Here is a 12,611-nt window from a genome sequence, read left to right as displayed (position 1 = left end):
GTGGGCTGAAATAAACTTCAGCATGCTCAAAGTTCTCAGTTATGTGCAGGAACATGAAATGTTTAATCATATTTACTTGTTCTTGTAGTTCTCACAAAAGCAGAAACTACAACATCAAAAGCAATTTTGTTGCACTTGTTACAATGACAAAAACGATTTCTTCTATTTAAAAAAAAAACAGTCACAATTTTAATTTGAAGTTAATTTCATTTCTGAACTTGTTCCAAAGACTCTTTCATTTGACAAGATATATATTTTCAGACATGAGTCAATTTACGTGAATCCAATTCTCACATTATTTCTATACTTTTCTAACTTTGATTGTCGGTTGTATTCTGTTCTTAAACAACTTTTTCAATGATTCTTTGATTTCTTGTGTCTGCAGAACATAAATGATTGGGTTCAGCATGGCAGGAAAGATTGCATTAAGAGACAAGTTTATAATTCTGGCATTTGGATGCATTTTACCCCCGAACGTAGATAGTACTAATGCAGGGATGAAATAGATTCCCACTAAAGACAGATGACCAGAGCAGGTTTTCAAGGCCTTCACTCTTTCCACAGCTGTGGCCACTTTGGATAATGCATAACCGATGTATAGGTAACTAAACACAATAAACACAAAAGGAAGCCAAATATAAAGTAGTACAAACAGGAAAGTAATAACAACACTTGGTGAATTATCATTACAGGCAAGTTGGTAGATCTGGCCATGGTCGCAGTAGTAGCTGTTAATAACCACAGAGTTACAGAAGGAAAGTCTTGTAAGAAGACCAACTGCAGTAAGTATAATAGTTACAGTAAAGAGCCAGGAAAAGGCAATCAAAGAAAGCATGAACCTGTGGGTCACCTGGACCACATAATGCAGGGGGAAGATGATGGCCACCAATCTGTCATAGGCGAGTGCAGCCAGATTAAGAGTCTGCATAGAAAAACAAGTGTAGCAGAAAAACAATAAAGTCATGCAGTCATTGAATGCGATGTTGCGATGATTAAACAGAATGATGTCAAGAAGCTTTGGCACTACAGAAGAACTTCCTAACACGTCCACTAATGCCAAATTAAAAACAACTACATATTTTGGAGTTCTCAAATTATGATCCAAGATTATTAAGGCCATCACAATTGTGTTTCCTAATACTGTGACCACATATGAAAAGAAGAGACAAACATAGTAATATTTGATATGAGGTATACCAATAAATCCACTTATTATGAAATATTTAGGATGCATCAAAGTGATGTTTCTCCCCAGAGCAGAGTTGAATAAATTCATGGTTTAGTCTTTTCTCCCCGTGACGCTGTGACAACACACAAATGTCCTGTTCAGTCTCAGTGCTGCGTTCAGTTGTTCTTCCTGTGATGAGCAAACTCTGTTGAGAGCTGCTGATAAGAGGGTCGGTCGTCTCCTGAGTTTGTTTTAAATAGAGTCAGTCTGGTCCCCTGCGTCTATTTTACATTAACTAACCAACAGGCAAATTTTCTTTCAGCGGAATCACCTCAGTCCACTGATCCAAACTACTGATATTTTCAGGCATCAAATGGTGCCAATTTGTATTTTTAGTTATCAGAAATCTTCAAAAGACACTGACATAAATCAATAAAAAGGTTTACAGTTGTTCTTGATTCTTTGTGTATTTATTGATGTTTTAATCCACTTGTCATTGCACACAGCTTTTGAGGCACTCAGTCATGTAGACAAGGCACCAGCCAAGCATTGGGTCTGATATTTTTTAAATAAATATCTCTAAAGATTGATTGATCTTGGAATATACACGTACTAAATGTCATTGTGGCAGTAGGGTTTTGCTTAGCTCAGGATTATTTTGAGAAGACGCTGAAAATCTTCTCTTCCTGTGCGGACTAAAGAAACTACGAAGCTTGTAGTTGGAAATGTACATATATGAATTTCAAATCGTTTGTTTAAACGCTGTTATCAAGTATCGCAATTGGTGTCATCACTTAGACAAAGCAAAATACGATGACAAACTGGAACTACAGAAGCATTGGTATTCAATGTGGGGTCACTGGGGGGGATATGGACTCTTGACATCAAAGAAGAGCATCTTGACCTTGAGCTCGATTCCGGAATGGTTCTTCCCCCGCCCTGGCCCTTCCTTCCTTTTGATGTGCAAGAAGAAGTTTATTTTGTTTTTATTATTTTGTTTTATTTTCATTTGGGTGGGTGGGTTTATTCGCTTTGCACGTGTGCCGTTGGGAATATGGGGTCAAATGGTCCGACCTTTGCCGACAACGCCACTTTAGGACTTGCAACCTAAAGATCTATTTTTTTTGTTCCTTTGGTCCCCAGCTCGTTTTAGCGGGTTTCCCCAACCACAGGCCCGCTCACAGTGACGACCAGCACGGCATTCAACAATTCAAAATATTTATTTAACACTCTAAAAACGTCCTTAAAAACACTCTACAAACAAAAGAAACGGAGAGACAAGGCAGTGACAGTCAACGGCCAACCTGCCTTCGACGGGGAAAACACAAAGACAGGACGCTGGAACGAGGGAGGGGAAGCACCTATATACGCCCCCCCCCCCAATCAGTGGTAAATGGGCCACAGGTGCTCCCTCCCACACCTGCCTGCCCAATTAACTCCAATCATCCGGTTACACATGTCTAATTTTGCTATCTGTATTTAATAAGCCTCTACTTTACCTGATTCACTTGTTCTTGAATTATACTGTAAAAATCTGGAGAAAAAGAATGTGATCTTGCAACTCTTGTCAAAGCAATCTCGAACAAAACTCTGACAAAAAAGAGATTTACAGAATCTACAAAGCTTCTAAATTTACATTTATCGTGCCTTTCGTCGTCGTCGAGACCTTCAAAGAAAAGTCAAAACAAAACAGAACATAATGACCAGTATCTTTTTTTCATTACGTTTGAAACAAAAACAAATTCTGCTATGTTGTTTTTGAACCAGCACAATGAGGGGGGGGGGGGAAGGCAGCAAATCATTCTGTGTTTCTCACTTATCACGGTAGTTCTGGTTTGGTCTCGACCGGCCTTGAACAAAAATCCCGAGTCCACCCTGTCCATGACCGAGTCAAAATGCCTTCGAGACCGAGACGAGACCAAGACCGATCTCGAGTACTACAACACTGCAGTGCAGAGTTTGAACGTTCTCGCTGGTTCTGTGTGGGTTTTCCAGTTTCCTCCCACCTCCAAAGAAAAAAACAAACATTTGGGTGAATTAATCACTCCAAATTGTCCGTAGGTGTGTGAGTGTGTGCGTGAGTGTTTTTTTTATGTCTCTGCGTGGGCCCAGCGATGCTCCCTCTCACCTGCAGCCAGCTGGCTCCAGCAGCACCCGCAAGGCAAGGAAAAGTGGCTGATTGAAGTTGTCTTGTCTACAAGAAGATGGATGGATGGAAGTTATCTTGTGAAATAAAGACTGCAACTGTCAACGCTAGTGTTGAAAAGAACCCCTGCACTGTAAAGGGATTGTTGCCCAAGACTATCTCAGTTCAGAGTATATATTTGATTGATTTATTGTTGTTTTATATTTTTATTAAGAACCATCCACCCATCGACCTGTCTTCTCCGACTTGCAGGTCATGGGTCTGCTGGAGCCTGTCCCAGCTGGCTATGAGTTGGGCTACACCCCGAATGCGTCGCCAGCACACCGTGGGGCCACACAGAGACAGAATACCACTCACGCAGACACTACGGACAATTTGGGGTCATCAATTCACCTAAATTTCATGTTTTTGGAGGTCGGAGGAAACCGGAGAAAACCCACACAGAACCAGGGAGAACATTCAAACTCTGCACAGACGGGATTGGAACCACATACCTTCTTGCTGTGAGGCAACAGCACAATGCACTGCGCCACCCTGGCCCTAGATCCTTTGTTACACAATTCAAAATACTGTGAACTGTGTTCTGTTTGTTATACTGTAGTATAACAGACAGAATTTCTTTCTTTTTATTTTATTATTATTTATCTCTCTTTCTGTGTGTGTGTTTCTTGATTCCAGTTTGACTTGACTTTTTTTTTTTTTACTTACATTTCACGAAGTCAGAATGAAGGCACTATGTTGCTTACTTCTAACTGAAATTGAGATGGTCTTTTATTTTTTATTGCACTTTGAACTTCTGTGCCTCCCCTGTTGACACCTGGAACAGCTCTGCTTAATGAGGCGGTTAATGAGTTGTTTGTCTACAACCGCTTTTTGCAAGATGATGACACATCCAGAACAAGAACAACAACACTCACAAACTCCAGGAGACGGTCGAGACAGTAGGGAGGTTACGTAACTTTGACAAAAGTTAGAATCACGTTGCCTCCTGAAGTTAGGAACTTTTCCATGACTTCTAGTATTTTAATAAGAACAACAAGCTGCCAGTATGCTGCCGTCATTTTATTGAAAATTAAAATGTTATAGGACAATATGGTTCGTATAATTCCTACCTTTCACTACTATATTACTAATGCAAATATGTAGAACTAATAACGCTTATGCTCTGAGCACACCAACCCTTAGGAACAAGGCAAATGCATCAAATCTTCAACAATAAAACATATTTAGGAAGAGGCAGCAACTCATTTTCCCACGTCAAAACTCAAAGAATAGATTAATTGGAGTGGATAGAAATCTACCCTCCACTGCAAATATGAATTTAGATGAGCATTCGTTCATTTAAGTATAACTCTTACCCAACATCTTCATGGTTTGCACAGGTGAAAATAAAGGTGCGTGTAGGTTGTAAGAATGACTTTGAGGAACACAAAATAAACAGGCTTTAAATATAGCTTTCTGCATGGCCTTACATAGTTGTCATATAATGTACTTCAAAATGGAAATCTGTGAATTTTTATATTCTGAAAATAATGTAATTTAAATACGTTATTATATCCTTTAATTAAAATGTCAAACTAGAATACACACTATTAACAGCTATTTTTCTTTCTCATATAAAATTATACTTTAGTCAACATTACTTAGTTGAGTTGATTTATTTGCTTCCTCGTTTTTCCCCAATGTTTCTCTGTCTGTGGGTCATTGTGACAGGACACACGATAATCTGGCAATTCCATTACAGGAGAGTCTTATTGATCTCTTAGTAAAGAATATGTCAAATCCCATATCCTGCAGCCCAAATACAGCCCAATGGTCATTAATTTTATTTGGCTATGTTCTGTGGAGAGTTAGCTCAAGGGACTATTTAAGACCCAGGGCCAAGAGGTCTCCAAACTAAAAACTATTAAATGGAGAAGCACCCATAGGGATTCATGATTAATACAATTAGCTCCCAAAGTATTGTTCAGGTGTTTGAATATCTCTTTTGTTTATAAATAACAACGGCGATAAAAATGATTCACTGTCTCTGGTCAGCAGGGAGCTGATCCCAGCCGTGTGAAGCACGGATGCACCCTGGACAAGTCGCCAGTTAAGCGCAGGGCTACAAAGACAAATTACAAACATTCTCACTCACTTTCACTATTATGGACAATTGGAATCACAGAGTTCTTGTAAACCCAAAGACTATAAACATGCAAATCCAGACAGTTTCAAAGCCAGAGCCTTCTTGCTGTACGGTGACAGACCTAACCATTGTGTTGCTGTGCTGCTTGTCAGGTTACAATTATTTCTATTCAAATGTTGTTGTTATTGTCGTTGTCATTCATGACCAGAAGCAGAAAAGAACCATCATACCGGTAATCGTCTGAATTAAACGGGATCATTTTGTGCCAGACTTTGTGACTTCAGCAAATATCCTTTCATTGTTTTTATATCATGTCATAATAAAACAAATATTTTACTTTCCAGTTAGGTCCTCTTGGTGGACCGTAACTTAAACTTCACCTAACTTTCCCTACATTACCTCACGGTATTCACCTTCCCACAGGATGAGCCGAGGGAATCTCACAACAAGGCCACTGTTTCTTCTCTTTTGCCCTCCAGAGAGACCCGATCTGTTTTTCTCCTGCTTCCCAGAGGCCATCAGTGCTGCTTATTCCTGTTTTGATAGAACTGACTAATTGATCCAGAGAGAGTTTACACACACACCTACACACACACACACACACACACACACACACACACACACAAACAAACATTTATCACACAACTGGCAGCTTGTCATTTAGTATCTGCTAATATTGTCACTCAATGGTCAACTGTTACATGTAAACCCTGCTTTACTTGCACAGTGCCATGAACAATGTACATCAATGGGAATGACTTCACATGCTTAGCTTGCATGTTGACAGAAAGTTAGTGAGGCCAAGGGAAAAACCGATCTCTGTAAGAAGAGCTGCTGCAACAAGATCAACACAATCTTCCCATGTCTGTTCACACTGCTTGAAAGGAAATGAGAAACATTCCCTCTTTGAAATCTATTTATTCATGATTACAAAAAACGAAACGGAACAAAAGTGGGACGGAAGTAGAATCTTTCAAACGCAAACAGAGGAAGTGAAACTTTTGGTGTGTTTCCAGGAGTTCTTTTCGTCTGCTGACAGGAATTAAAGAAACACCTGAAGAAGAGTACACAACAATCTAGATGATATGAATACGAAAGTGAAAATCAAAGTTCTTATAAGATATAAAATCTGTTCTGTTTGGGGGGGCCACCAATGTCGTTTACGTTGCAAGGCCTTCTGGGTGTGACGTCAAATGGCTGCAGCTCCCGGCTCACTGCTGTCGTGGAGCATGGCAGTGACCTTTGAGCAGCGATCAGCCTCTACAGTCTGAACCACAGCGTCCGCAAAGACGTGAGGAACATGAGGAAGAAGCCAGAGATGAAGATGGAGATGAAGATGGACGGGAGGACTCTAGATTTGATCGTTGAAGAGTTATTAATTTAAGAATGTATGTTACTGACTTTATTCACAGATCTCCCTTATATCACATCCATTTTGATTAACGCAGCGCTTTCCGTATTCCCGTTCTCGTCTCCTAACCATGGGTGGGTGGGGGGGGGGGGGGGGGCAGGAGAGATCCGGCTGCTTTCCGGCACCAAGTCCTTTAAAAGAATCCCTGACTGTTTTGCAAAATGGGTCTATAAACACAAGAATTTACCTCTACTACGTAAGTACATGTACAACAATATATAATTATTTCTTATAAGCTACAAAATCCGTTCTGTTTGGGGGGTTGCCAACGTTGTTTACATCGCAAGGCATTCTGGGTGTGACATCACACCTTCGCGCCATCTTTATTGACCATGTTGCTCAATGGAACATTTTGAATGCTTATGTCAGACCTATTTCCCCTCAGTCTTTGCATCAGCTGGCAGCAATTTATTGGTTTCATATATGTGTAAAGTTTTATTTAAAATGATTTTTAAACATTAATATACAGCAACTCCCTCTTTCGTGGATTCATAGAAAGAAACACAGGTTTGGCCCGATTGTGTTACTTCCTGCTTTACGAAGGCAATCAGGTTTTGTGCTTTTGCACCACCAGAAGGCACCGCATAAAAAAAAGGTGACAAATGGGATCTTTTTTTTTTTTATTAATGTGGAACACTATACATTAGTTACAAATTTAGAGTCAACAACTTTAGATTCTTAAATGAATGATCACCAAAATAATTTATTAAGAAAATAAACATACATCTTCAAAAATATACAGCTATTGAGCTCCACGAATACTGACTGAACTCTTAGTAACAAACTAATTTGTCTTTAAGAAATTCACATTTTTGGTGGACAATAATTTACAGACACGTTGAAACACTTCCAGGTACAAAGATGGAGAATGGAAAAATGTAGTGTAATACTGCTGGTCCCGTCGTTCAGCAGGCGGTCCATATTTTTTCTGAGCTTTGACATCAACCCCAGTGCCGTCCTGAGTCTGTATTTTAAACACTCAACCTATGTACAGACGTAAACACCGATCACAACAAAAATTCAGAATTCACTTCCTGTGAGATGTAACTACTGCAGAATTGAAGTCCATGTTCATCATATTCATATCATGGATTAGCAAAGATGGAGTTCATGCTGTTCCCTCCTTCATTTAACTTGGGTGTGGCGCCTCTGCTGCTTTAAAAGTCTAAAGAAAAAAAGACAAGAAGACAAAGAGCAATCTGTAAACATTATCTGCATGACTGCAGCAGAGTATAGTTTTTTTTAAATGATGGAGATGCCACCTATCATTTTTCGTGTCTTCAACGTTTAGATTGAAAACAGGTTTTAAAAACAACTTAAATTTAAAAAAGATTAAATAGTGGGATTGTGACACATCAGCTGCTGATAGTATTTGCATTCCTTCCATTTTTGTTGTCATTTACTACCATCAAACTAATTTTATAAGATGTTGAAGGATTACAGCAAGGTAAATTAATCAATAGAAAGAAAACTGGTGAAAAATATACCAAGTCAAAGAAAAGTAGCCAATATTCTCATGCTGCAGTTAGGAAATATACTGACTAAATTTAAAGCTAATGACCTTCACCTTTGAAAACACTGACCTTGCTCTGTTCAATTAAACCTTACCTGCGAGTAGGTGTACGGAGGCACCGCAAGCGGTGGCCTTGTGTAGTCAGGTGGGTTGGCGTGGGGGTCGTAGCCCAGGCGAGCCAGCATGGGAGCGATTTCGGCCATGTCGCTCACCACATCAGAGGGAATATGGCCGACCCATTTGGAGAGAGCGTCTGTGTTGACTGGCTTCATCACCTGGTCTGTGGAGCGCTCAACCCTGCACAGAAATTACAACACGAGGTCAGACTGCCATTTTGGACCGGACAAATCGGTAGAATTAAATTAAAAATATATCAATTCAAACCAGCGGAAAAGTTACTCAGTCTATGCAGCGGTTAAAGACAAACCATCATTTCAACGTCACTTCCAAATACTTCCGATGCAGCAAATATACATATTGCACTTTCAATGTTTATTTTACTCATTTTGGAACTCAATTACAGCGCTATGCACGCAGACTAAATAAACAGAGTATATGATTTACCACGTGGCACATTAGTGATACATTTTTGAGATTACAAATGTTTGTGTGATTAATATTCCGCTAAACACTGAATATCCAATCAGCATGCAGTAAATTCCCAAAGAATGTGGCCTAATTCCTTTGAATACAAGCCATGTTTGAGTTTTGTTTTGCATAGGGGCCAGCATCCCATCGAACCCAGAGCCTCTGCTCAACGATCATTTATCTTATTTGAATAAGGATGGTACAAGAAACCCAAATATATATTTATCGTTTCTAAATCAATTTGAAGCCTAGAACTTGTTCGGAAAAAAATTATTACGATTCAAGATTCAACTGTGAGCCAACTACCGGTACTTATTCTTCAAATGAAGTGAGGAAATATTTGTCAAGAGGAACACATATTGCGTACCGGTACTTACATAGACAGAGACACGCCGCCAGCCTTTCCAATCAGCTCCTCGTGGTGCAGAACGGAGGGATCCCACTGCAGCTGCAGGAAGTGAAGCAACTTCTTCATTTCTTCTTCTGCGTGGAGGACGAGCCGCTCGTAGCGGACAGGCAGACATCTGGACTCCCCGGCCGCTCGGCACTGGCTGAACATGGTCTCCACTGCGCTGTTCCACTTGGTCAGACAGTCCCTGTAGCTGCTAAGGTCGAAGCCGGAGATGGTCACCTGTGAATGCAGGCAGAGAGGTGGATAAACACTGGAGAATGAAAGGAGCAAACTAATGCTACATGCTACCTCAATCTCATCATGACAGTTCCTTCGGCTTTGTATTTCATGAGCTGCATCAAACGCCGTTTCTACACAGAAGCCAAATACCCCTAAATTCAGCAGTGATGCTGCTTTCTGCTTCAACCCATGACAACGAGGCGTCACACCGGATGATTCAGCGAGGCAGAAAGCCCCAACAGTAGGACAGCAGCTGGCTGTGAGTGAGCGATGGGCCAAAGACAGACATTTCAATTCAGGGAAAATGTTGAAATTATGACCTACATTCCAAGCAAAAAATAACCACAATTGACGGAATTGCGAAGCCTTAGAGTAAGTAGAGAATGAAAATGATGTGGATGTTTGTGTAGTGAGGAGAATTAAACCTTCTGCACCTTGCGTGATATCATGGAGTGGACGGTTGCTCTTCCGTCTCGTAGCATGAGTACAAATTTGGCTTTCGGGAAGATGCGTGAGAGATAGGACAGAGACTTCAAGGCGAACGGGTCCTTGTTGCACAGGCGCGGCGCGGGCTCCCCGTGGCCAACTATCACCTGAAATACACACAGTGAATGAAATTCTTGTTAGTCTGCTTCAGGCTTTGTCCCGATCCAGATACAGGTCCGTTAACAACCTCCGGGAAGCGTTGGTAGGTCAATTCATTCGTCTCAGCTGGGCTAGTTTTACACTTTCTGCTGGTAGTGGCTTCAAATTTAGCTTTAGCTTCATCTTTAGATGCAGACAGAAGAGCAACTTCGCCGTTTTGGCCAAAAAAGCAACTCAAATCAGATGAAACAGAGATTGCAATGAAAATTCAGCTAAATGTGGATTCCAAGTACAATCATGAATAAAATGTCTAAAAAAAAATAGTTAATAACAGAAAATTAGCAAATATGTAATAGTTTAATAGAATTTGCAACATAAATTGTGTTTTTCTGCACAAAGATTTCATGTTTTTTTACGTTAAATAATTTGTTTACGCTTTCAATAACACCGTTTACGTAAATGCATCAAACACCACTCGAGCGTAGCAGAAGAACGACGCAAACCAACCTCCAGCAGGAACGCTCGCACCGCTGCGTCCAACACCTGGTCGGTGACCCCGGCCTCGTCCAGTCGGACCTTCTCCTTCGCCGAGCGGCTCCAGGTGGCCCGCATGGACAGGAGGCGGGGAATCACTCGGGTCTCTTCACCGCAACGCACGTGACTGTGGGCATCGAGCATGACGCGCATCAGCGTGGTGCCGCTTCTGGGAAAGCCACCGATGAAGATGAGGGGCGTGTCCTCGGGTAAGTGTTCTGCGAGCGACAAAGTCTGATTGGCCGTACCCAGGTTGAGTTCCATCCACCGGTATCGATGACTTTTTTGTGGGCAGTCTATCCCGCTCATACCCAGGTAGAGCAGGGAGGCGGAGCAGAGGAGCACGCAGCCCAGCAGGAGGGTCGAGGTAGGGTTCCTCATGGCTTCAGAGTAATGAAACACGATCAAGTGGGACCGGACCAGGCTAGTTACAGGAGACGGTGTCTTAACTTTCAGTAAAAGTCAGTTTGAGCCTGAATAACGAGGATGCTTGTTGCCGTAAACACTCCTCTGCAGCTCATCAGCCATGTTGGAGAGGTGAATCCAGGTCTGACAGCCGGCCACGCCTCTTATCCATCGTCCCCCTTTGAAGCATGAGAGAAAGTTATTCACCTCAGTAACTGCACCCAAGTCACATTTTAATAGCCGACAACCAAATGCTTACATTTCTCCAAGACTGTCAGATATCCTTAAGCATAAAAAGCATTAAATTGTCCCATAAATGAGTAACTAAACTCTCAGCCACAGCCCTGCGTGAGCGAGCTTTTATCAGCAAATGGCCGTCTTCGCCCTAAAACCTTCTGTTCACTTCAAGAGGGGCTGAAGTGCGTTCAGTTTCTGTTCAGGCAGCCATTTTATACATTTTCTCTGAGCAGTGAGCCACATCAAAGTTCACTACAGTTATTACAGGCCATTAATTATAGTTTCTGCACGCTGGAACACAAAGCTATTTATTTAGCATCAGATTAATATTGAGCCGTCCTTCCTGTAACTTCCCTTCCTGTTTCATGCGATGTGCACAGAGGCAGTTTCAACAACACAAGCCAGCTTTCAATTCCTCTCCTAAGCACAGACTAAAGAAGCAAACGTTTGAAAAGGAACTGGATTCAGCTGGAGACGCACTTCAATGACTTCTAATTTTACCAACAATTTAAAGCCACATTTCAGCTCTGATTTTCACTTCAAGTAGAGGCTCTGTGCAAATGTGAAAGAGGCCTCTTTTTTTTTTTCCCCCCCAGAGATATTTTGGTGTCCATCTTTTCAGAATAGATGAGGAGGGAACCTGACATCTGGACATCGGTTAGAAGATTCAAACCAAAGCAAACGAAGAGCTTATGGCTTGGCTGGGATATTTTGGTGCCGCCTTAGGGCATGCTTAGCGAATTTTCCTGCAAAGATTAAATCAATCAGCGATTTGCAGAGAATTAGGACAGTGGTTTATGATGAGCCTTGTCGCCACTTTCCTTTCCCTTAATGGCAGGTTTAAAAAAAAATAAAAATAAAAATAGAATATCGACCCAAATCCCAGCTAATGTCCTCAAATTGCTTGTATTGTCTGACCAGGTCTAAAACTCAAACATCCAATAAGACAAACAATCAAATAATAATTCAGATGACTCCAGTTAATAACAGGCAGGTCTGTAGAAAACAGAATGGCAGTAGAGGATGTCATCAGGAAACCCAGAGCTATTGTTGCCTCCTTACAGTTGACCCAAGAAACAAAAAAAAAAAAAACTTGCTCATCCCGTTTCCAATCTCACTTCCAGTTTGTAGCGACTCAGAAACCAGAATGAACAACTGTGTAAACAACAGGTGGAATTATTCTAAATAAAATGTATGAGTGGACTTTGGGTCACTCGTCATTCCTTTGAGCAATCCAACATTTCTAACTATTTTAAATGTATTAT

General features: G+C 41.1%; 2 protein-coding genes across 2 annotated transcripts; both read right to left on the bottom strand.

The window, feature by feature from the left end:
* Positions 1–301: 301 nt before the first annotated feature.
* Positions 302–1,276, bottom strand: LOC137900223 (olfactory receptor 1E16-like). The gene has a single exon (XM_068744285.1). It carries the CDS (start codon positions 1,274–1,276, stop codon positions 302–304), a length of 975 nt encoding a protein of 324 aa, XP_068600386.1.
* Positions 1,277–7,519: 6,243 nt separating this feature from the next.
* LOC137900634 (protein-tyrosine sulfotransferase 1-like) lies at positions 7,520–11,085 on the bottom strand. The gene is made up of 5 exons (XM_068744755.1): positions 10,678–11,085; positions 10,020–10,178; positions 9,332–9,585; positions 8,462–8,663; positions 7,520–8,018 (listed from the first exon to the last, which is right to left on the bottom strand). Exons 1-5 carry the CDS (start codon positions 11,083–11,085, stop codon positions 7,983–7,985), a joined length of 1,059 nt encoding a protein of 352 aa, XP_068600856.1. The 3' UTR covers positions 7,520–7,982.
* Positions 11,086–12,611: the final 1,526 nt, after the last annotated feature.

This window comes from Brachionichthys hirsutus, chromosome 10, assembly GCF_040956055.1.
Source record: "Brachionichthys hirsutus isolate HB-005 chromosome 10, CSIRO-AGI_Bhir_v1, whole genome shotgun sequence".
NCBI classification, from domain to species: Eukaryota; Metazoa; Chordata; class Actinopteri; order Lophiiformes; family Brachionichthyidae; genus Brachionichthys; species Brachionichthys hirsutus.
The sequence above is the reverse complement of the archived record's forward strand: the minus strand, read 5'-3'. Positions and strand labels throughout refer to the sequence as shown.

What these genes read in the sequence shown, in the direction of transcription:
- LOC137900223 (XM_068744285.1), bottom strand. Translation starts at nt 1,276, where the DNA reads ATGAATTTATTCAACTCTGCTCTGGGGAGAAACATCACTTTGATGCAT.
- LOC137900634 (XM_068744755.1), bottom strand. Translation starts at nt 11,085, where the DNA reads ATGAGGAACCCTACCTCGACCCTCCTGCTGGGCTGCGTGCTCCTCTGC. An exon ending in GGCGGCGTGTCTCTGTCTAT is followed by an intron (nt 8,664 to 9,331) that starts GTAAGTACCGGT and finishes ATTTCTGTGCAG; the next exon opens with GGTTGAGCGCTCCACAGACC. An exon ending in CTCCGTACACCTACTCGCAG is followed by an intron (nt 8,019 to 8,461) that starts GTAAGGTTTAAT and finishes TTTTTTCTTTAG; the next exon opens with ACTTTTAAAGCAGCAGAGGC.